Source organism: Lissotriton vulgaris, chromosome 11 (assembly GCF_964263255.1).
Source record: "Lissotriton vulgaris chromosome 11, aLisVul1.2, whole genome shotgun sequence".
Taxonomy (NCBI): Eukaryota; Metazoa; Chordata; class Amphibia; order Caudata; family Salamandridae; genus Lissotriton; species Lissotriton vulgaris.
In genome coordinates, this window is record NC_141699.1 from 653,656,440 (window position 1) to 653,682,349 (window position 25,910).

Sequence of the window (25,910 nt, forward strand, 5' to 3'; positions counted from 1 at the left end):
AAATTCTATACCTCTCTCGGCATTTACTTACTCAATATGTTGACGCAATATTCTCTGCACGATATTGTGTGACCTTGGTATTCCGTCCTTGATATTCCTTATTACAGTCTGCTAGCGGCAAGCCAGTTCATGCAGTCTCTTTGGCTTCATTTTTTTTTCTTTTCGATCTAACATTGGATTTTTTGGCTTATGCATATAGGGCTTGATTTAGATGCAGTTAGGAAAGCATTCCCACCTAGGACCTGATTACGATGCGGTTAGGAAGGCCTCCTAAAGGCATTTGCTCCTTCCAAATCGGATCGGGAACGTCTCTACCCGACCAAGGGCCCGATTACTCTGTGGTTAGGAACATAGGCTACCATTGAAGTCCATGGGAGTCCAACCAAATCGTATCTGGAAGCATCCGGATGCATCGTACTCAGTTGGTCGGACTCTCCCGATCTGAGTGGGTCAGAAACCATTTCCAAACTGATTTGGTCAGGAAGATTTCCTAACTTCATCGTAATCAGGCCCGTAGTTATTCAGATACAATTACATTGATGACAATAGCCTATGCACTCCTTACTTTCAGCCCAGATGTGACTTAAATCTGCTTTGCAAATATTGAGCATGTCTAATGAGAGCCATTCCATGTGGATTTTGTTTTCATCTTTGCACTGTATCATTTACTTGTTTTACCTATCAACGACTCTTCGACAACCTACCAGTTGTCTTTCAGAAGCCTTGTTAACAACATTAGAGCCTATTGTCATGAATAATTCTTTCAATTAAAAACAAACATTTTTTAGGATATTACAAGCAAATGTAACAATATAATGATGTGAATTTAGACAACAAATATTTAAATAATGTTTGTGATATTAAACAAAATTCTGCAAAAATCGTATGCTATGTTTTTTCTTTTATACTCAAAACGTGTTAGTAAAAAAAACTACTTTTATTAAGAAAAAGTACACAGTATGATTTATAGTTTCTTGTCAATTTATTTTGCAGATTCAAAAGCTGGTGATGCATCATGTTATCTTGAAGCTGCTTCTTTTCAGGATAGGCTTGAAACCTGTAGTGGCATCATTGGAGACTCTTCTAAATGTGTTGTTCCGTAGGTGTTTTACTTTAATGGTGTTCTTTGGCATTCTAAACTCAAGACCTATGTAGATTACTTAAATCCTAAATCAGTGTATCTATGTGGGAAGCGGAGAGATATTTTCTATGTGCATAGATAAATCCCAGGATACTGCCTCCCTATCTCATTCTTCTAACACTTAGGTATCCTACCACCCTTAAATCACAGCCTAAGTTCAGTTCTGACCTGTTCTTCGGGGAAACATAACAACCTAAAAAGGTTCTTTATAGACCCTCACATATCCTGCTAGTGTCATTCTTTATCATTGGGCCTCACCCTGGACCCTATCAACCAGGGTGGGCTCAATCATATTCCACCCTAGTTTCCCTTTATTTTTGGGTGCCTTTAGTATTGTTAAAATGTTTATAAATATGGGTATGTCTTGGGGTGGTACTACCCTTATACCTTAATTTCTCATCAACGTGTTTCAGCCCTCTTCAAGGTCCATCACAATATCCTGGGCCCACCATGCAGAGTTTTCTCATCAATAATTTTATTGCAAATGTTTCAGTGATATCATCAATGACGTCATAGATGTCATGAGTGATGTAATATATGGGGTAATTAGAATTGCATGGCGAGGGAATGAGTTATATTTAACTTAAGGCACACTTTTTAGTTACTTGAAATAACTGTAACTGGTGAATTTCAGCGGTTTTCTAAGTTAAAATGGAACATTTTAACTGACATCTTCAGCTTATATTCCTCCCGAAGAATGTTTTAATACTCTATTGAAGCACGTGTTTCTTTATATTAAGCAGATTAAAGAGGTATATCCCCCACCTGAAGTAATACTTGTTGGGGATTTGAACTGCAAAATTTCTAATTCTAGTTTAAATGTATTTAGAAATAAATCTAAAGAAGAGGCTTACCTCATCCCACAATCACTCTTCCCAGATAAAATAAAAACTAATAAAAGAGGGAAGATTTTGTTGGAAGAACTGTCTGCAGTCGAGAGGCTTATTTTAAATGGGAGACTCCCCTCTGACATTCCTGCGAAATTTACCCATAGGCCCCCTTTTAGTGACTCAATACTAGACTATGATCTCTGATTATGGTATTTTCTCGCTTGTCCAGGATTTAATGGTATCCCCAACAGCTTTGAGTGACCACAATGTGATCAGTATAAGTATCTCTTTACAACCTCCTCCCTCTGATACCTGGTCATTTAATAACAAAGGTGTTAATTTCCATAAAACCTCGGGTAGATGTTTTTGGAATCCAAGTGCCATGAAGGGTGTGCAGGATATTCTTTGTAAAACCATATTAGAATTAAGTGATTGGCTGGGTTCTGAAATCATGCACAATTTATGAGGAAGATCACCTTGGTTGCAAAAAAGTCTAGTTTTCCTAGGAAAAAGTTCCCATATCCTAGTGTAATGCTCCCCCTAAATAAGGAAATAAATAAATTAGTGCGGGAGCAATTTCTATGTAGATCTGGTGAATTAGCAAATAAAATATCGTTGCTAAAAAGAAGGAGAAGTAGATTGAGAATGAAACTTAAAAAAGAGAAAGAAGACTCTGTGTGGATAAGCTTAAGGGAAGCCGTTGTGCATGGTAAGGCTAGAGAATTTTGGTCTATAGTTGGCAAGGGATGTGGAGTTAGAGCTAGCCCTCTTCCCATTCCCATTTCTGAAGAGGTATGGACCTCTTTTATCTCGAAGCTATATGCTGGGAATGGCACATTGGTTGAGGATAGTGGGTTTGTTCAAGCAGCTGAGGGTCCTATTGACTTCCATTCGGAGAAAACTATAGAAATGGCCATTAAGAACATGCGCTCCTCGGGAGCAATGGGACCTGATGAGTTACCCATATCGGTTTTGAAGCAGGATCCGTCTCTATGGAGTAAGATACTCTTTCCATTGTTCAGATCCTGTTTCGTCTCTAAAATGGTGCCTGCTTCTTGGAGGGGAAGCATATTGGTCCCACTATTTAAGAAGGGAGTTAGGGACAAGCCTATGAATTACCGTTTGATAGCTCTCCTTGACTCAATCGGAAAAGAAAGGGGTCTCTCTCAATTAATTCCATCCTTGAATGGACTTAAACAGGGTTGCCTTTTGGCCCCATTATTGTTCTCCTTGTATATTGCTGATCTCCCTACTTCCCTGTCTGCTTGTGCGGGCATTGCCCCGGTTGTGGGGGTGTTTCCTATTTCCTGTTTGCTGTATGCAGACGATATCCTCATCTTAGACTTAACGCCTAAGGGTTTGGCTAATCGTCTGCAGGCTCTACATTTATTTGCTGAGTCCCATTTTATGAGGATAAATACTACCAAAAGTAAAATTATGTGCATTTCAGGAAAAAAGAAATCCAGATCAGAAAATGTTGGAAGGTCTATAGGTGGCCAGAAATTAGAGGTAGTTAGATCCTATACTTTTTTAGGTAAAATAATTTCGGCCAATTTGAGTGAGAAGCCCCATATTGATCATAGCTCGCGTAAAGGCCTTGCACATGGCAAAGGTTTGTGCTCCCTTTACCTTGCCACAGGGAAAAGACATTTTGCTTGTTTACTTGAGGTGTTTAGGGCAAAAATTCCTGCTACGCTTTTATATGAAATAGAACTTGTAGAGCTGAAGCATTGGGGTTTCTGCCACACAGTTGAAGGAAAACTATTAAGATCCTTATCTACCCTTAACACAGCTTGCTCGTTGGCCGCATGTAGGCTCGAATTCGGCCTTAGGAGTAGCTGGGTTCAGGTATTATGCGCTTTGGTAAGATGGGTGGCATGTTTGGCCAGAGGAGAACCGGGATCGTTGAGAGCTCTTCTTAAAGGAGAGTTGTTGGGCAGCTTTAAAGAGTTCTCTCAAATAGTTACGAATTTCAGAAAAGCTGTGACACTTTTAGAGTTGGATGAAAGTACTCTCTTTATACATTCTCCGACTCAGTTAAAAACCTTGCTGAAACAGGCTTCGTGGGAACTCTGCTTTAAATTGGATAAGAATGTACTACAAGAAAAGAGGGGATGTGATCTCCTTTTTAATTCTTATTCAATGAAGCTTGCCCAACCGTATGTTACATGGAATATTCCACATGGAGTTCGAAGACTATGGTTTCTCCTAAGATATGATTTATTACCTTTAAATCTCCTTTTATCTAAATGGTATGGATCTTCTCCGGTTTGTAACCTATGTAATATGAGTGTTCAGGATCAAACTCATGTGTTGTTTTTATGTCCTGCACTGCGCTCTTTGCGGTTGAAATGGTTAAAGCCAATATGTCTTCAACTCTGCATTTTTAATGTAAATATCTTTTTGCAGGCTTTGTATTTCCCCCCAAATGAAATGTTTTGCTTCTATATTTTTAATTTTTGTAAAGGTTTTTTAGCCATCTATTAATGAGATATGGAGGTGTCTGCTGCTGATTATTCTTGTCTGATGTTAATTGTTGTAAACTGTCTTTTGGTATTTTATTGTATCTTATCCTATATGTGTATTTGTATTATGTATTTTATGTGGCCCTCTTTGAGAGCCAAAACATAACATCTTCACCTAACTGTATTGTCACTTTTACCATTATTTTTTCAGGGAATTTCTAGTTTTTTTTTGTGTAAAGTAATATTTTATTACCATATGTAAAGCCAACCCCCTGGCACACACGGACAAAGGTATGGCACTGCATCCAACCCCGTGGGCAGCCAGCCGCCCACTGCACATAGTCTTTGGCTGTGTGCAGGGGAGGATTAGCTGCAAGGCCTGGTCTGCAGCCAAATTCCAACCCACCCCCGGGCACCCAATCCCCTGGCATGGTGTAGGATTGGTAGTAGGGCCTGGCCTCTGAAAAGCCAACCCTACACCACACAAGGCCTTTTGCAATACCAAAATGTAAAAAGTGAGCCTGTTTGTGTTATCAAGGGTGAGCAATATATATATAAAGCAGATCTATTGTCTTTCTCCCAAAATCACCATCAATTGTATCCCGGTTTTCCGTTTAAACAGATTTTTACATATAAATACCGACAGAAAACATTTTTTCCTTTGTTTGTATTTATAAATAGACACAGAAAAATACTGACAAACCGGCGATGTGTCTATCTGTGTTTGACGTTCACAGGGGCTGCAGAAAGAAATTTTAAACCATTGCCAGATTCTCCTGCACACTATTCTTCTATCTAAATCACCCTAAGCACTCCTCTGCTGAGTGAGACTGATTTGTTTCCAGTGAGCATCTACCACCCTAACAGCAGCAGGCCAGTTGTACTTATCAGCTTTATTTGAATCCACACTCTCAGCTGTTTAGGCTGAAATTAGCTGGCTCTTTCTCTGGACTCGGTACCTGTGTGGATCACTAGAAAGGAAAAGGAGGGAGCACCATGGGTAAGTGAGGAGGGGACACCAGGACACTCCAAAATCACAGCGTGGGCATTGGCCATCATAGTGATGTCACGGCCAAGTAATCAACACTAAGGAAACTTTCAACCTAGTCAATTCGTAAAGTCGAGGGCAGGGGGGCACGGAGTGATACCAGGAGGGTCATCATGATGTCAGAGGAGGTAGATGTTGACCTCTCAGTACCTTTACCATTCCTGATTGGGGGAAATTCTCAAGGAGTGTAAAGGCCATTATTATTTTACTTTGAGTGACTGTGCCAACATTGATAACACAGGGTGCTGTCCAGACCCACTCAAAAATATATAAACAGTAGGGGTTATCTGCAACACCTCTCTAGCATCACCACAAACAAATGCCTTCTGGCTTTGAGTCCTACGCAGTGTCGTCCCTCTATTTGAGTTCTTAATAACTTCAAACTGTTGCCAATAAGGGACCGCTTAAGGGAATGGGCAAGTAGGGCTCTCTCATTTGTCCAAGCCCCTTAGACCTGGCCTTCACTGGCAGCACTCTTATTTATCTTGAAGTGAGCAACCAAATTTACCAGTCCCTGTAGAAATTAGAGTGATCTTGTGTAATCAGACTGGCGCTCATGTCTTCAATGCCTTTGGTGCGCGCTATGCAAAACAGGCAAAAATGCACAACGATGTAAAACATCAATGTTATTTTCTTTGAGAAAAAAAACCTCCCCTAGCAAAAGATAATGATTCAAGATGGACATGATAAACATGAAGAAATGGGAGGAATTAAAGTACAATTTGAGTTTTTGTGTTTACTTACCCATCCCGTGATTCTGGGCAAATCAGTTAAAGTGAAATGCTGGCTTATGGAATGGGTGCAATCGGCAAGAGGCCACTTGCACGCTTTTCCCTGGACTACTTTTGCTCTAAAGTGAAGGGTGTTAACAGTTGATAAAGTTGTACATCAGAAGTCCTATTCGGAGTTAAGCTATAAAGACCATATGGATAACTAGGACATAGGGACTCCCTCAGTCTGTACTCTGAATAGTTTATACTAATGTCCGGAGATCAGACGGCATAAAGGCAAAACACAACCAGAAAGAGCCTCAATGTCCTCAAAGTCTCTTGAAATACACATGTTCATGTCCTACAATGGCAACGTTTTCAAGTGAATATATTGTGTTTATTTAATTTGACATATATATATATATATATAAATATATCTAAACCTATAACAACAGAGTTCAAGTTTGCATTGTCTAATTAAATAAATGTGGGAAAATACTAGCTACAGTGTCTTCTTTTGCTTGCAACGCAAATAAATGTGGATAAATACAGAAAAAAATATCACAAATTAATATGGATAAATACAGACAGAAATGTTAAGAAAATAAATACCATAAAACCAGGAGCCCTAATTGTAATCAAATTTATATTGCCATAATGCAGACAATGCAATGTTTATTAATACTGATTTCTACAGTTTTTAATATTACATTTCTAGGTTAAGAATGTGAAAGTAAATAGTCAGAGACATATATATTTTTTTAAGACAAACTTGTTCTGGAGTCCTTTTTTTAAAATTTTCAGCCCAAAAAAATCAAACAAGACGGCCTTGCTTCTTTTTATGTATCTTCAGGCCACATAAACCTCAGCCAGAGAACCAGCCCCTAGAGAGAACTGCACTACCGACTGTAAAGCAAAAGCTCCAGCCTGGGAAGTGATTTAACAATATATGATAAGTTCTCCTGTGGTCTGGATTCAGTGACCCAGGAAACTTACAGTTTTTTTCTGACGTTTCTGGGAAACTGCAGAACCTCTTCCAGCCCCTCACAACATTAAAACAAAATGTGGTGGTGCCCATTCCCCTTCTAGGGACATCACCACAAACAAAACATATGTGAATAGCACTCACAGGGCATTATCAGGAGCTCCTTGAATTCACATTTTGCCTTTTTTCAGTTGTTCTCGTTGTCCTAGTTCCATGTGGGACTCCCACCGCTTTTCCGTCCATATGAGGATGCTTGGGAGCACCAGGGCTGCTGGGGCCCTACCAGCTCCCTGCAAGAAGCCCTATTTTATGAGGCCACTCAGGCACTGGGATTTTTTTTTATTTACGAAGTACACACCCAGCTGCCCACACCAATAATTTTCTTGGGGGCTGCAAGGGAAGCCCCAGGGGCCGCGCAGACCACTGGCTTCCTGCTCCTTCAGGAGCCGGAATAATTTTTTTTTAAATTGTTTTCAGTGGACTGTCCTGGTGAGGTATTTTAATGAAAAAAAGGTGCTAAAAAACATTGTGAACAAGGCAGCAGTGGCTGTTGAAACGCGTAGATGTTACCCTCGTTTGAATAAAGCGCAAAAAGTGTCTGAAACTTTACCTCTTACCTCGAGCGCCGGATGGTTATTCATGGAATTTTCGAGTAATCTTATAGTGGATATATATATATATATATATATATATATATATATATATATATATATATATATTACCTACTGGCTATCGCCAGTAGGTATATATAGTTAGGATTTTTTCCCTATGGGATTTTTGAAAATTCTATGTCTAATAACTTTGGCGTTTGTGGACGGAATCGGCTGAAATTTTCAGGAAAATGGCACATTTTGTTTCTGAGCAGCCCTTGAAAATTTGGGGGGGTTTCGTCAAGGGGGGGCCGAGAAAAAAGGGGGGTCCCAAAACGCGTTTTTCCCATGTTAATTTCCATAGGGCGGTTGGCCTCACTTTTAGCTCGAACGGCTGAATGGATTTGCACGAAACTTGGCAAAATTGTAGTGACTGTTAGCCCGATGTGCCTTTGCTAGGTCTCAATATATGTGCTTCAGTGGATTTTGAGAAATTAACGTTCAAAAAAAGATATATATCTGTAACAGCGCTCCGGGCTGCGCTCCGGTTCGCGTACTTTTCGCGAAACGGAACTTTGCGATGCAAAGCTGATTGGCTTTCCGGTGTCTGTCAACATTCTAAACAGTCCGGAGCGGCCGCCATCTTATCTCTCGGTAGGATCGAGAGAGAAGAAGAGGTGAAAAACGAAGGGGGAATTTAATGAAAGGGGGCAAGGTAGACCCCTCTTGACCCCCTAGGAATGATGTTGGGGTTATTAAAGGGTCCCGTGGGGAAAATAAAAAAAAATTGATTTTTCACGGTAGAAGCGCTTCCCGGGCCGCGAACTGGGCCGCAAACTGGTAGCGAAACGGGAATTCGCCATTTTGTGTTTCGTTTTAATTAAATTACTAGGTATAAGGGGGTGCGGGAGACGTATCCTGATCCCTTATGTTTTCTGAGGGTGGCTGAGGAGGCTCATATATGTTGATACATGTCTTCCAGCGGCAGTGCGTGAGCGTTTTTTTTTTTTTGCTGCGTGACGTCTGTTAACGTTCGATTCGATGGAAATCAGGAAGTGTTGACCGCCAATTTGTCACTGCGATAAAATATTTTGTTATAAATGAATCCTTATTGATAAACATTGTCTGCGCCATCTTGCCTTTTTTCCAATGCCACAATTTTGTCGTGCACGGCAGCCATTTTAGATGCCTTGACCAGACCCACTCTCTGCACGCCGTCGATTCTCAGCACGGCTCCCCACCCTCGCAAGCATCTCCCCCACGCACTGGTCACCCCCGCTCTCTCTCTCATGCATGGGCCATAAACTTTCCCCCATCTGCGCTGCTCTTCCCTGAGAATCACACCCTGTGCCCGCCCGACACCTCCCTTTCACCCTATTCACTACCGCACCCTCTGACACTCCTCTTCCTCTGTGTCCGATTGTCCAGGCCGGTCCCAGGCTATCACCTAGCCCTGCGGATGTAGTTTATGGCCCCAGCTGTAGAGAATCCAGACATGCCAACCCTCCCGATTCAGGCGTGAGACTACCGATTTCAGTGCTAGTCTCCCGCCTCCCGATTCCTGCAAGCAAAAACCCGATTCCTCGGGGGTTTCAGCTGACAGGGCTTGGTATTGTGTTACGTGCTAATTCTTCCAGGAAACGTCAGAGGGCCGATGCAGGGGCTCTAGAAGGGGTGATAAACCATTTAAGCCTCATTAACAAGCGCATGGTCTTTTAAAGATCTGTGAAGTACTCGGGGCGGCGGTGTGTGTGTGCCCTCTTTCAGGAGCGGGCGGGGGGGGGGCACTGCCAGCAACTTACCAGGCCAGGCAGTGTTCAACACTTGCATCACCCTTTCTCTGCCTGCTATTGCGCTCCATGCTTCGGAAAGGTAAGAAAAAGAACGTGCATTTGAGTTTGAAATGTCCGATCCTGTAGCAGCACACTTCCAAAGCCCACACATGACAATAACCCGATTCAAGGCCCCATTCACCCGATTTTTTAAAAATATATAGCACTCCAACAAAGTAGTAGGATTATAAAACTTTATTAACTTATAAATATATAGAACGCAACAAAAACTGTAAATACATTTAAACATTTTTTGGAAAAAAGAAGCAACAATGGTCAGTAGCTGTCTTTTGTGCGAATAGTCCCAAGGCAGCACAACGTGCTGAGTTCTGGACGGCACCCAGGTGATGTTACCTGGGTGCCGCACTGGTTTTTGGTATCCTACAATGCAGCTCAGAAAAACGGCGTGGGGCGCCCCGGGGGGTGCGCGGGGAGGCCTCGTCAGTAGCGGTCTGTTGTGCGAATAGTCCCAAGGCAGCAGAACGCGCTGAGATGTGGATGGCACCCAGGTGATGTCCAGTAAACTGCCGCACTGGTTTTGGTATCCTACAATGCTGCTCCGAAAAACGGCGTGGGGCGCCCCGGGGGGGGGCGTGGGGGAGGCGGCGTGAACGGGCCTCCCCAGGTGGAGGCTCGTCTGCTGTACTGGGGTGCCCCTTTACCGTTTCAGTTGCCATTCCGCCCGCTTTTGCTACACTGTGCCTCATCCTCCATTCAGCTGTTTATCGCCCGCTCTTGCGGCTACAGCGTCTCGCTCACCATGTAGTTGAGTTGCGCCCACTCTTGCAGTGCAGCGATAGGCGGCTGCCACAGGACTCTTAAAATGGCGGACTGCTCTTCGGATTTGGGCCTGGTCCACTAAAATGGCCCTGGGACACCTTGGAACTCGGACGCTTGCCTGCTAGGGCTTGGGCTCCATTCTCGAAAGCGTCCCCTCAGCCGTGAAGATTCTACAGAAGTCTTGGGGGCCCTCGACTCCTGCAGGCTTCCGGTGGGGAGCGGCTGCCATGATTGCTCGCGGAATGACCACGACGGAGCCACGAGATGGTGGTGCTTTCATGCTGACGCCAGCTTCAGTCTGAAACATCCAGAAACAAGGTGGGGCTTTCATCGTTTGGGAAAAAAAAATGTTCTAAACCAATGAAAAGTGTTATTTTTAGGTCATATGACCAAGCCTTCCATCATTAGGAAACCAAAAGTAAAATGAACCAATGAAAAGTTTTATAAACAAGTCACATGACCTGTTATGCGGCATAGGGCTACAAAAAGCGTAGAAAATTCGTTGGCACGTGAGGCGGCGTCAGTAGCGGACCGATGTGCGAATAGGCCGAAGGCAGCACAACGCGCCGAGATCCGGATGGCACCGAGTTGGTGTCCAGCAAGTTGCTGCACTGGTGTGGCTATCCTACAATGCTGCGCCGAAAGGCGGCGTGGGGCGCCCCGTTAGCCTGTGAGGTCGCCTCAGTCAGTGGGGGCTGTGCGTCTCCCCCAAGATGGAGGCTCCTCGGCTGCGGTGGGGCGCCCCTTAGCGTTTCACTCGCCGTCCAACTGAGTTGCGTCCGCACTTGCGGCTACAGTAGGCCGAAGGCAGCACAGCGCGCCGAGATCCGGATGGCACCGAGGTGGTGTCCAGCAAGTTGCCGCACTGGTGTGGCCATCCTACAATGCTGCGCCGAAAGACGGCGTGTCCAGCTGAGTTCCGGTCACTCTTGCGGTACAGTGACTCGAACGCGCCGAGATCCGGATGGCACCGAGGTTGTGTCCAGCAAGTTGCCGCACTGGTGTGGCCATCCTACAATGCTGGGCCGAAAGTCAGCGTGGGGTGCCCCGTTGGCTTATGAGGTGATGTCAGTAGTGGACCGATGTGTGAATAGGTCGGAACCAGCACAAGGCGCCAAGATCCGGATGGCAAGTCCTGGATGTTGAGTGCCATAGTTGAGAGTTCTGAGCAGTGTTTGTAACACTGTCTGAAGCTAAGCATGGGCGGAAAATCCGTTTCGCTCGCGGATTTTGCGGATTTTCGGTAAATTCGCAATCCGCGAGATCCGCGAATCTCCCGCAAAATCCGCAAATCCGCGAGCAGCGGATTTTATGGCTTGCTCGCACTGTTCGCGTGAGTTCGCGGCTTGCCAGTACAACTTCGCGCCCCGCGAATAAGTGCTAAATTGCAGAAATACGATCTTAGCAAAACTGAAACTACTTACCAGGTTCAAAAGTTCAGGCTCATCATTAGTAGCCATTTCCTGTAGTGCTTCCTGAGGGGCCCCTCCAGAGTTCAGTTGCCAGTTGCAACTATTATGTGACCCTGCTCTGAACCTCAGAATAGTTACACATATGCCACAAAGGTCCTGAATTACAGCTAAGGGAGACAAGCAGGAGCCAGGCTGGAAGTTAAAATCCATTAATCAGCCCCTAATTCATTATTGTCAGTTGGGGCAGGGCAGGTGTTGTAACTAATTTTGCAACAATGAAAGCACTTAGCAAGTGCAAAAGATCACTAATCAGGAAGCACTAAGGAAGCAGGTGCCAGCTAAAAAAATATTCTGTGACACATTAATCAGCCCCAAATTAATTCAGGTCACTTGAGGCAGGGAAGGTGTGCTTTGCTTTGCCGAAAATAATGTACACTGGACAACCAGAGGGTGTGGTGATGAAACAGAGGGTGGCATGGGTGGGCCAGAGGGTGGCATGAGTAGTCAGAGAGTGGCAGTGGTGACAGAGAGTGGCAGTGATGAAGAAGAGTGTCCCAAACAGGCTGGACACGTAGAAACAACAAGTTCGCAAAACTTGCTACCCGACAGGTAAGTTCGCAAATTGCGAAATTGTACAAAACCCTCGCAAACTGGCAGAAACACGCGCGAACACACAAAAAAAAAATCCGCAAATTCGCGGGAATTCGCGGATTTTGCGGATTGCGAGTTCGCAAATCCGCAAAATTCGCGAACGCGAGATTCGCAAAATTCGCCCATGCTTATCTGAAGCTTATTTGCACCTGCTGCAGCTTCACTATTGCCCTGGTGTGGCCAAAGATCGCCCATGACATAGGCGGCCGGCTCCCGAGGTCCGGCGCAACTTTTTTCCTTTTCCTTTCTGCATCTTGTCCCACAATCCGTTTGACCTGAAGACACGACCAGGTCCCTGAATGTGTGCAGGGGGACGTTATTGATTGAATCAAAATGGCGGCTTCACACAAAGCTGACTCAAGCGTTGCTGTTGATGCTATACAGACAAAAATTGGTTTTCAGTTTGTACATTCTTCAGGATTTTTTTTTCCATCCAAGGCTGATTGAGAGTTTGTAGAACAATGGCTTCAGATTTTCAACATACTACTCTTCAACATTCTTCCTAAATGTAACAATGTGAGACTCACTAGGAGAACGGCTGTTTATCTTTCCTTTCAAAATGCTGCCAACAATAATTTCTGAATGGAAGACACCATCTTGTAGCATAAAGGGCCGAAAGGGGTTCTGGTCTGGCCGATGGTTGGTGGAGACATTTTGACTATATCTTGGACCTGCCCGGCCTCGCCCAAAATGGCGCCGGTATAAATGGGACTCGTAACTCCTTGTTGTGTACTGGTTGAACAACCTTGATATCACGAGATATGAATGCAGTTTTGATGCTCATGGCGGGCGGGGACGAGAATTGATTGAATATTTCGACATCCCTATTGATATTAAGTTCTGATGTGTTATTGATTACTGTACTATTGAAAGTTCGAATTAACGTCACCCATGGTACTTGCCCGCAAATGTATATCTAGATAATTTTTTTGTAAGTGGCCCTGTCGTATTTTAATTACAAAATGTATGTCCACCGATTCCGCAATTGTTAGACACCTTAGTTCTTGCAACCTAATGGCCCGCTCGTTACGTTCCTCTACAATGTAAATGTCTCCTTATCATATACGAGTTCAGTTTGCTCCGTGGCCGGCCCACGTGGTTATAGGCCCGTATTTGTATACTGACATTTTCACAATAAAGGTTTTTAAAACAAAACATGGTAGTAGTATTTACATTGGTAAAGTTTTTACTTTTAGTCACTGTTTTCGAATCAGTAAAAGGCAAGTGAAATAAAGCAGTCCAATTACATGACGGATAAAAGGTATAATACGTAGGAACGCAGTAAAGATAAATGGTCAAGGGCAGTTGTGTTTTCCACTCCTGCAACATAAAGTGATCGATAAGAATCTGATAATCAGGCGTATCGGCGACTAAGACAGCAGGCCGAGCCTCTTTTACTCAACGGCTCCGTCATGGGACGAAGAAACGCCCTTTTTCTCGAAAAAGGAATATATTTTACTTGCAGGACAGTTGTAAATTTTCCGGGAAAGTACATTAGCCTGGAACATTATAACATATATGTTTAAAAAAAAATAATGTTCGAAACCAATAAAAAGCGTAATTTTTAGGTCATATGACCAAGCTTTTCATCATTAAAATAACAAAAGTAAAATGAACCAATGAAAAGTTTTATTAACAAGTCACATGACCTGTTATGCTTACGTTACGCGCTGCGCGCCGCGCCCCGGATCGCTTCCGGGAAGCTCTGCTTCGCGCATCGGAGCACTTCCGGGTGCGCTAACGCGGCGTGTCATATAACGCATTACGCGACAACGTAGGTCAAGAATATAGTCAAAATGTCTCCACCAACCAGCGTTCGGAACACAACCCCTTTCAGCAGTCCAAAAAGTTCTGTTAAATGACAACAGAGGGGACAGGCAACAAGAACCATCAGTCAAAGAGGGGAGGGCAAGTTCTTCTCTACCGGGTCATGTTGGGGCGCTACCGGAACTGATCGAAGTGGTAGTCTACAGTGTTTCTGGATGTTTCAGACTGAAGCTGGCGTCAGCATGAGAGCACCACCATCTCGTAGCTCCGTCGTGGCCATTCCACGAGCAATCATGGCAGCCGCTCCCCACCAGAAGCCTGCGGGAGTCGGGGGCCCCCAAGACTTTTGTAGAATCTTCACGGCTGAGGGGATGCTTTCGAGAATGGGACCCAAGCCCTATCAGGCAAGCGTCCGAGTTCCAAGGTGTCCCAGGGCCATTTTAGTGGACCACGCCCAAATCTGAAGAGCCGGCCGCCATTTTGAGAGTCCTGTGGCAGCCGCCTATCGTTGCATCGCAAGAGCGGGAGCAACTCAACTACATGGTGAGCGAGACGCTGTAGTCGCAAGAGCGGGCGGTAAACAGCTGAATGGCGGAAGAGGCACAGTGTAGCAAAAGCGGGCGGAATGGCAACTAAAACGGTAAAGGGGCGCCCCACTACAGCGTGTCTTCAGGTCAAACGGATTGTGGGACAAGGTCCAGAATAGAAGAGTCATCAAAAGGCAAAAAGTTCCGCCGAACCCCGGGAGCCGGCCGCCTATGTCGGGGGCGATCTCAGGCTACACCAGTGCTATAAGACTTGGGGAGGGGGTCGGAGCCAAGCGTCTTCTCCGAGTCCGTGCCATCACACCGCCTCTCGGGGGCCTCCGTCAAGCGGTTTAGGGAGGTACCATATTGAGGTTCCGTGACAATTGTAAGTGGTGTTTTCGACTCGCACGAATATGGTCGAGTCTGGTATCTATGAACCGCAAATGACGAGTTTAGTGGGTGTACGTAGTTTCGCTGCGCTAACCTAAACCGTTCGTTTGTTACGTGGGTATTTCTATCTGTACCCACGGGTTCCATCTTAGATACGGCATCCATTTTGTCTCTTGCCCTCAAGTAGCCAGCGAACGGACGCTGTCCGCTTCGCGACCCTGGGACTCCCAAGATATTTGCGGAAGACACATGTCTTTTGTAAGTGTCTTTATGATGAGGGGGATGATACTGTAAGGCAGATGGCCCCGCTCGAGGCTCATCTCGCCGTGCCGGTTTATTGTCTTAGCCGTGCATCTCATTAGGCACGTCCCTTTGATGCCTGTATCTCGTGTTTCTCGATACCTCCCTTTTACACCCTTTCCGATCTCCCCACTGTCTCCGTCTTCCTCTACACCTGTTCTTGTTCCTATTTTGATCTGTTTTATTGCCGATTGGAATGCACTAATGTTGGGAAGATGGGTTTTTACAGTTGGGAACCGCCAAATGTTTCCGCACTTATGTTCCGGGCCTTGTGTGTATCAAAGTGACCAAAGCGGCCCCTCTGGGGGATAATTGTGGGAACCGGGTCATAAACTTTTGTGTTCAATGTAACTCTATGGGAAAACCATGTATAAAAGGAGCGATCCGCAGAACCAATTTGAAGCAGACACTCTGAACTACACTTGTTGTACTTCCGTGATTTCTGTGTTTCCCTGCAGCAAATAAACCTTGAATCTTTGACGCCGAAGGAAGTGTCCCGTGTCTCTGTGATTCGTACGCCGGAGCAGGTTACCCACGAAGGTTTCAGGTGTTGTGCCCTGGCACCGCTGGGTTCTAAATAACCCAGTCCTTCAGTTGGCGCCCAATGTGGGGCTGCATCAGTGGTACCGGTCCAAGCCCGACGATCGTGAGGAACTTCGTGTGAAATCTCCGAGGGAAGGTGCACTCCGCTTCATCGATCCTGTTGTCGAAATAAGTGGCCCGAAGACTTTTCCCGCGAAGATTCCCGCCTCCGGACGGCTGCGACGGACTGCTGCCCTGACTGTAGACCTGTTTTGGCGCCTGGCGTAGACCTTGGTAGAGCGAGACGATTGACGGGCCTTCCTGGTGACGCCATCGATCTTTGAGTTAAGTATTTGTGGGTCGCTCCCAGAGTTCTTGGTTGTGGTTGCTTAGTGGTTGCATGGTTCCATTGCATTTGTAGTTCTTGGTCCTTTGTTGTATTGTTTGACGACTGCAGCCGCCAAAAACCAAGGGTTTTCGCTTTTTGCTGGGACTTGGTAAATCCCGTAACCCTTGAAGTTTGTGAAACTCGGCTAGTGTGCAAGATGCCTAGTCGCAGTACTTTGTTTAGTTGTTTTAGACCTTGTGGTATGGATTCCCGATTGGAGGACTCGTGTCCGATACCTCTGGTTGGAACTCCGACTTATGAATTATACAGTAAACATGGGCTAGGCCCGATTACTTTTAATGATTATTGGATCCGCTATACGAAGAAAGACGGTGTCCTTAGTTGGCCACCTCATGGTAGCTTTGAAACCCCGATTTTAGATAACCTAGAGGCTAAATTATTTGCGAAAAAGTCAAGGCCGGCCATGTTTGATGCCTTTCGGTTGTGGCGTAAAGAAGCCAAACAGAAAGAAATCAGACAGACTAAACTAAATCAGCGAGATAATGTTGCTACCATTGTAAAGAAAGCAGAGCAGTTTCAGCGTGATAAGGAGGTTAAGGAAAAGGAAGTGTTTGATAGGCTACAGCGTATGTCCATAGATAAATGCTATCCTGCTTTGCCTACGGAGTCGGATAAGAAGGAAGAACCAGTTGAGGATCCTTTAATGTCCTATCTTATGAAGTCGCCACCTCCGTATGTGCAGGGTACCACAGCTCCTGTGCTTCCCCCTGTACCTGTCCCTGCACCTATTCTTCCTTTGCCTGTTCCTCAACCTGCACCCGTTCTTCCGACTGTTCCTGCTCCTTTGCCTGTCGCTATCCCTACTGCTCCTCCGCTTCCACATACTCCTGCTCCCGCTACTGCACCTGCTCTGTTAACTCCTGTTGTTGCTTCTGTTTCTACTCCTTCACTTGTTAGTCCTGTGTCCTATACTTCTCCCTCTACTCGTAGTCGTAATTCTCCTCTTGCGGCTAGCTTCTTTCATTCGCTCGGACCTGTTCTTGGGTCCGCTGGTTCGGATGGTCCTCAGAGACGTAGTCAGCTTCCTGGTAACAGAGAACGCGCTTCGCTATATAATATGGCGATGGGTTGGATGATACATCCTCTTCGAAATCCGCCACGTGTTGTACTCGACACATTTTGTCAATTTAATATACCAACCCAGAGATTTGTGTTCGAAGAAATGTGTAAGGTCCTTCGCGATCAGATAGCGGCCGACGCACCTGACGAGGTGCTGACCGCTTTGTCTGATCTGCAGCTTCAGTTCTCAACTGGACTGATAGTGGATACCAACGTTCGACGTGCTGTTGAGCGGTTGCTATCTTTTCGTCCCACTCCTATACCCCAAGCCTTGTTTGTTGAGGATGTTGAAAGACTGCCAGATGAATCTGGTCAATTTCCTATGCGCGAAGTCCCGCCGGTATGGATGCCAGCTGATCCTAATGCTAACCCTGCGACATTGGCGCATTTCCAGAGAGTGTGGATACATCTCCCATGGAAACGCTCAGAAGTGTTACAGGTGAAGCAATCTCTGCCTGACCCTCGTAAAAATCCTGCAGGGTACTACAAGGAATTATCGCAGCTCGTAGACGCTACGATAATGAATCTTGCTGATATTGATATGTTATTTGGCAATGTTGTTCCGCAACCGGTATGGGCTAAGATTCGTCAGGAAAATCATCCGAATGAATTAGGTGGTGATTGGGCGGCCATTATAGCGGCTGATGGGTTACAAACTGGTGGTGCTAAACCCGACCAGTTGATTGCTGCACTCCCTCAAAGAATAATAACGTTAATGAAAACTCTTATGCCAGCTATGAGGGTAAATTGGGACAAATTATCAGCTTGTAAACAGAAGAAGGACAAGAGTGTTTCCGACTTCTTTACGAGGTTTGAGGAGGCATTCATTGATCATAGTGGTCAGGATATGAGCACTGAGGGTGGTCAAAGGTTGTTCGTGGATAAATTTGTTTCCAACTTATTGCCCGATTTGAGCAATAAATTAAAGAATTCAGAGAGTGCGTGGGCCGTTTCTACTTCAGCTCAGATATTGGCCACGGCACAATATTATGAGAACAGAGAGAAAGAAGAGAGCGACCGCGCTGATAAAAAGACGAAAGAGCTTAAAACTAAAGTGTTGCTTCAGCAAGCGTTTCCTCCACGTTCGAATCAGAATGCGCCCCAACAGAATAGATTGCAGTCGCAATCGAACCGATCACAACCTCGTAATGACTCCTCTTTCCAAAGATCCTCGTTAGGGTACAATCAATGTGCCTATTGTAGACAGGAGGGTCATATCAAATTCAATTGTCCCGTTCTGAGCGATCGAAATATTGGTAATTCGTCTAGAGGAGGTCGGGGTGGTTCGCAGCAGGCACCACGTGGTAGGGGTCGCGGTGTTCAAAATGATCGTTCAGATAACTCATCAAACTCTAATAACTGTTTTGATCAACGTGGATCATCGCAAGGACGATCTGCGCAGTACAATGTAGACGATTATTACGTCGATCAGGGAACTGACGACAGTAATTACTAGGACAGCCAAAGACAAGGAGAGGGAGTGGTATCAGTTCCGGTTGATCAGAGAGGGCCTTACGTCGCAGTTGCTACATCGGGCGTCGTTGAGCCTTTTCTGTTGGACACTGGTGCAGCGAAAAGTTCCATTAAGCATTCGAAACTCCCTGGCGCACCTTTGTCTGGCTTAACAAATGTTTCCGTTGGATTCTCTGGCGCCCCGTTAGCAATCCAGTTTCTCGCCCTTTGCCCCTTACAATTGGGCCTCGTGAGCTAGAAGCTCCGTTGATTTTGACTACTGGTTGTGGTGAAAATCTTTTGGGTCTGGATTTGCTTAAACGTTTGTATGCAACTTTGTATTGTTCTCCTGCGGGTGTAAAGCTTACGTTAGGAGAGAGGGTTGTCTCTCCTATGTATTTGTCCCTCGATAAGCTTCCACCGGAATTGAGTTCTCTTCCTGCGTCTTTGTGGGCAACGGGTCCCAATGATGTGGGCCTGCTTGACATCTCCCCTTATGTTGTTCAGTTGAAATCTAATGTGTGATTGCCACGTATTCCCCAGTATCGGATCTCTCTTGATGGTGAACGAGCATTGTTAGCGATCATCTATGATTTGATCGAGAAAGACGTTATTGAAGAGACTCGGGGAAACGTGTGCAACAGCCCTGTACTGCCCATTCTTAAACGTACTGATCCTTCGAAGCCGCCTGTTTATCGTTTTGTTATCGATTTACGGGACGTAAATAAAATTGTGATTCCTCAGTTCCCCGTTGTGCCTGACATCACGGCGCTACTGACTCTGATTCCAGCTTCTGCATCGTGGTTTTCGGTGATTGACTTGAAGAATGCGTTCTTCAGCATCCCGATTGCAGAGGAGAGCAGGGACCTTTTCGGTTTCTCTCTCGGTGGACGCAGCTTCCGGTTCAAACGCGCTCCTCAGGGCTACTGTGAGAGTCCATCGATTTACAGTCAAGCCTTGAAGGGTCAGCTGGATGCGTTTACGTTGCCGGCTGGTGCGGCCTTAATCCAATACGTCGATGACCTATTGGTGGCTGCAGATACTCAGGACGTTTGCAAAATTGCTACGGTGTCGTTGCTGCAACATCTCTGCGAGTTAAATCACAAGGTGTCACCTTCTAAACTCCAATATTGTTGTCAAGAAGTTACCTATTTAGGTCACTTATTGTCAAAGGAGGGAAGGCGGTTGACCCCAGAGAGAATTGCTGCAATTGCACGAATGGCTGTGCCAAAAACCCAAAGAGATGTGCGTGCCTTTCTAGGTATCACGTCGTACTGCAGGCAATGGATTCCTAATTTTTCATTGCTAGCGAAACCATTAGTGGCTCTTACGTGCAAGGATGTTTCAACTCCTTTACCATGGACGGAAGAATGTCAGAAAAGTTTTTCTGAACTGCGTGCTTCATTGTGTTCGGCTCCTGTGTTAGGTACTCCTGACTATAGCAAGCCATTCACATTATATGTTCACGAAAGAGAAGGTTGTGCTTTGAGCGTCTTAACGCAACCTTTTGGTGGTAAGCAACGTCCATGTGCATATTTTTCCTCGACCTTGGACCCGGTAGCTAGAGCATTGCCGAGTTGCTTGAGAGCAACAGCGGCAGCTGCGGTGTCCATCCGACAATCAGCAGGATTGGTCATGGATAATATGCTTACGGTGATGGTTCCGCATGCAGTCGACACTCTTTTGAATCGTACGAAAACTCAGCACTTGACGAGTGCGAGGTTGTCTGGGTACGAGTTGAGGCTGTTGGCAAGCCACATTCAAATAAAACGTTGTAATGTCCTGAACCCGGCAACTTTGTTACCAATTAGCTCAGAGTCAGATGAAATAACAGAACATGATTGTTATTTGAGGACAGAGGAGGAAACAAAAGGTCGAGTGGACCTTAAAAACACCCCATTGGAAGACCCAGATGGAACGCTGTATGTGGATGGTTCGTGTTTTAAGTTGCCGAATGGTGATGTGACTACTGCTTATGCTGTTGTAACGTTGAATACTGTTGTTGAGACTGCAAGATTGAATCAGAATTCTTCCCAAGCTGCAGAGCTGATCGCTCTCACCAGAGCGTGTGTGTTAGCGAAAGGGAAACGTGTGAATGTGTTTACCGACAGCCAATATGCGTTTGGCGTTGCCCATAGTTTTGGACGGTTGTGGAGAGAGAGAGGTTTTCTGACATCGCATGGTACGAAGATTCAGCATGGCCAGCTTGTGAACGACCTCTTAGATGCACTTACGTTGCCTAAGCAGGTTGCGATTGTTAAATGTAGTGCGCATCGTAAGGTGACGGATGATGTTGGTCGTGGTAATGCGTTTGCGGATGAGATTGCTAAGGAGACCGCCCGGAACCTTAGCACTCGAATGTATGTGACGAGTTCGGTTAGGTGGCCTATAGAGTCGAGTATGTGCGAAGACACTATTGAGAGTGTGAAAGAAATTCAGAAAGAGGCCACCGAGACTGAAAAGACGAAGTGGAAAGAAAGTACGGGAAAGTTGGATGCGAATGGTTGTTGGATTGATTTGTCGGATCAGAAAAGATGGTTGTTGCCTGATGCGTATGTACTGGCCGTTGTGACAATGGCACATGGGTTAGCACATATTAGCGCGAAAGGTATTTGTAAGTTGTTATCCCCGGTGTGGAAGAATGATGGTATCACGAAATGTGCTGAACGCTTGGTTAAGAATTGTATGGTGTGCATGTTATACAATCCTGGCAAGGGAACCCCAACTCCTCCTGGCAGTTTTGCTCCCCCTTCGTGTCCCTTTGAGGTGATTCAATTGGACTTCATCCATATGGAGCGATGCAATAACCTGAAATACGTTTTAGTTGTGGTTTGCGCATTCTCCCGATGGATTGAGGCCTATCCTCTCAAAGACAATACTGCTTTGTCTACTGCGAAAATCCTACTGAAGGAATACTTTCCTCGGTACGGAATGCCTAGACTCGTGTGGTCAGATAATGGAAGTGAGTTTGTGGGAAGTGTGATGAAGAGTGTGTGTAAGGGCCTTGGAATTAATCAGAAATTCCATAGTGCCAATCATCCCCAGTCAGCTGGTTTGGTTGAAGGGTATAACGGCACCCTTAAACTAAAGCTAGCAAAGATTCAGGCTACGACTGGTCTCTCGTGGCCTGACGCTTTACCCTTAGCATTACTGTCAACTAGGGCGACTGTACACTCCCGAGTAGGGCTTAGTCCCTATGAAATAGTGTCCGGTCGTCCTGCGAATGTTTGGGGGGTTCCTAGGCCAGGTATGTTCTGTGATCTTGAATATCCAATGTTGATCGATTATCTTCATGACTTGACTGCTAAACTGAGGTTAATTCACCAACAGGTTCACGACGCACTGCCGACGCAGACGGAGGGTCCAGGCCACTAGCTCCAGCCCGGAGATTGGGTGGTGACGCGCAACTTTTCGCGCAAGAACAATTTGGATCCGAGGTTCACTGGACCCTACCAGGTTCTCCTTGCCACGAGGACTGCTGTTCGTCTTGAGGGACGGAAAAACTGGGTGCACACCACCCACACCAAAAAAGTCCCTATCCCTTTGCCGGCAGACCCGTGGGTGAGGAGAGGCATTGCATCAACTGAAACCGAAGGATTGCCGGCGTTTGTACCTTTTAGCGACGCACAACCTGTCGGAGAATCCTCAGTGCAGCAGAAAGACACTGTTGAACATTTGTCATCAAAAGACTCAAGACCAGTACACTCGACTGATCAGCAGGACGTTGTCTCATCAAAGGATCCTTTGTTCGACGAACAGACACGTCCTGGGAAAACCCGATACTTTTTGCGATCCAGCACCAAAGACTAATAAAAGATCCTGTTCTGTCCCTTGACAATTGCATTATCCCGTTTTCCATGATCAGTTTGAACATTTGTATTATTGTGATTATTTTTGTATATATTCATTGAGTTTCGTTCCTTACACCTTTTGCTTCCACAGCTGAGAAACATTGTTTTCGCATATATATATATATATTTGTGAAATAAAGGCCGTAGGGCCGCGCGCGTACTTCCTTCTGCTTAGTAGGTCTTGACGCTAGGTTAAAGACCGTCGGTTCCTGGGAACTCCTAGGGATTGACTACTGCTACGCAGAACGAAGTGCGTCAAGAAACGTTGCGGACGGTCGTAGGGAATGGCATTTTCGAAGTTGATGGATTTGGAAGAAGCTCAAGCTCAAAGATTCAAGCTGCAGCAACTTAGTCGTACCAAATGTTTTATGTTTCAAATATTCGTATTGTTTTTGACTGTTTCTGCATTAATGGCGGGTGGGGTGTATTACACGATGTCTTACTTCTTACCTTCCGCTACACCTACTCCTACCCCTGACCCTAAACTTACCTCCACTGCTTCCCCTCATTCTTTTCATATCTTACCTGAACACGAGCAGGCTAGACGTGCAGAATTCCGCAACAATTCCTTTATTCAGCTCCTCCATCAGCATCAGTTAGTGGTTAACACTACAAATTGTTGGGTGTGTGGGTTGATGCCTCATACTACGGATAAGGGAATCCCATATCTGGTGTTGCCGTATAGTTCCCAAGGGTCTGCTCGAGCATTTCAAACAATGTTTCGAAGCGCACTAGGTTTCCACCCCATTCGAGAACCACGTTCCCCCTACTCTGGTCCTACCTCGTAACAAAAACCTTTGTCTATAGCAATAGAGGATTTAGATAGTGATATCTATGATCCATCGCTTATTCCTGAAGAAGAGGTACAAGCCTACAGGGTCCTGAGTAGAGGAGAGTATAGCGTGTTCACTAGTGAAAAACAGCTTAAAAGCACACCTCCGATATGGGTCGTACCCCACATTGGTAATTTTTGTCTCATAGGTCGTGGCCGAAGATCGAAAGCCCGACTTGGAGAGAGTGCTTGCACTGAAAATTACATTCTGCCGATGGTCTCGTCCCCTGTGTTTCTGGCTGCCAAGGGTACATACTTTATCTGCCATGATCGTGCGTACGCATGGTTGCCCTCTGACTTTATGGGCTCATGTTTTATCGCAAATTTGTTGCCTCCGACGTTTACCGTAGATGCAGATTATCACAAGACTAGAGTTGTGAGAGGCGTAATTAGCGAAGAGGACACTGCCGGTCAAGAGGCAGGAGACTTTTTCAAGGGTTTCCTCCCGTTTTGGGGACCTATGGTTAATAGTAGGAACCTGAGACAGTTGACTCGAGTGGTGGAATCGACAGCTAACATTACTGCCAGTGCCCTTGGTAATATCACCACAGAACTTCAGGCGGATAGACTTATGACGTTACAAAACCGTATGGTTTTAGACGTGATCTTAGCAGATCGTGGTGGGGTATGTAAGGTGATCCATTCGAGCTGCTGTATTTTCATTCCTGATAATGCTCCGACCGTTTATCAAGCCATCTCGAAGTTGCATAAGATCTCCGAATCCATACACGTGGATGTAGGGGATTGGACGTTACTTGGGTGGTTTTGGGGCCTGATGTCAACTTGGGGTTGGAAGATTCTGATGATCATCGGAGTCGTTGTGGCGTTCCTGTTCACGTGTTGCCTTTGTGTGCAGTGCGGTCCTGCCTTATGTGGCCTCTGTGCTACAACGTGTATGAGACAGCCTCCTGTTACCAAGGGGACTTGGTTCCGAAGGTTTCAGGTGTTGTGCCCTGGCACCGCTGGGTTCTAAATAACCCAGTCCTTCAATATCACATTGTTTTCAAATGCAGTCAGGTCCACAAACGGCCCTCACTTACTTTGAGAATAGTGAAGCTGCAGTACGTGCAAATAAGCTTCAGACAGTGTTACAAGCGCTGCTCAGAACTCTGAACTATGGCACCCAACATCCAGAACTTATGCCATTTGAGAATGGCAGTGACATCGAAGCAACTCAGGGACCAAAACCATGAACGTACTTTCACGTATGAAAATCTTACTTGGGGAGGGGGCAGGAGCCAAGCGCCCCCTCCCAGTCCGCGCCACCACATCGTATGTTTTTAAATCTGAAGCCATCGTTCTACAAACTCAACCAACCTTGGATGAAAAAAACTAGAAGAATGTAAAACTGAAAACCGGTTTTGGTCTGCATAGCATCAGCAACAACGCTTGCTATCAGAGTGCATGAGTTTCATGCTCGATCGATTGAGCTAGCCGGATCGGGCAACAAAAAGTATAAAATAGTTATGTAAATAGTTATTTAATAAAATGTTTTACCCTGTTACTTTGCTGGTGTGTTGTATATATTTTTAATATTTGCATAGGGTTTGTCGTTATTTTGGGCGGGGTGGGTGACGGAGCCGAGCTGTCTTGCAGCCCTCATGGTGTGGAGCTCAGTTCATCTCACTATTTTCATATTTCTCATGACGGGTTGTTCCTAATGTTTCTATTTTAGCGAGGTCAAAAAGAGATCCAATTAGTGGCCTACTGATTTTGCTCGATTACTTTTATTTTTTTACACGATTTTTCACGATTTTTCACTATCTGCAAAGACTAAACAGAGTATTGCGACTTTGTGCTTGTTTGTAAATAGAAAATGAACCAAGGAGAATCAATTGTAAAACAGTAAATGCTTGGATAACAATCAATCAAATGGAGAGACAAGCAGGCACGACGGATTACAACGGGGGTAAAGGCCTGTGTTAACTACCCTTCACTATCTGCAAAGAGAGAGTACTACTAAGAGAAAAGAGGGGAGGGGGGGGCAGCGTTCAAAGCACATCAGCGTGCATAAACACGAAAAAGTTTTTACCTATCACGTACTTGACATTTGACAGCTTTTGATATTTGCTATTAAAAAACCATTGAAATTCACAGAAAAAACCATAGGTTATAGACCATATATAGTTAGGAATTTGCATTTACAAAACCTTGAAAATTCACTGAAAAAACCATTGGTTATAGACCATATATAGTTAGGGATTAGCCTTTTCAAAACCTTATTTTACTCACACAATACCATTGAAATTTCATATATAGTTAGTTGCACTAACTATATATCGCGCACCCGCAATCCACTGCTGATGATGTCACATATTACATCATTCATGACATGGTTAGTGACATCACTGATGACA

At 45.2% G+C, this 25,910-nt stretch overlaps 1 protein-coding gene across 1 annotated transcript in view; it reads left to right on the plus strand.

Annotated features, from left to right (window-relative positions):
* The window catches only part of LOC147683289 (uncharacterized), a 1,765,034-nt gene that overhangs the window by 1,268,564 nt on the left and 470,560 nt on the right, over positions 1-25,910 (plus strand). Inside the window, exon 19 of the mRNA XM_086942513.1 lies at positions 994-1,099. Coding sequence (XP_086798639.1) covers positions 994-1,099 — 106 coding nt within the window. The remainder of the gene's footprint in view (positions 1-993; positions 1,100-25,910) is intronic.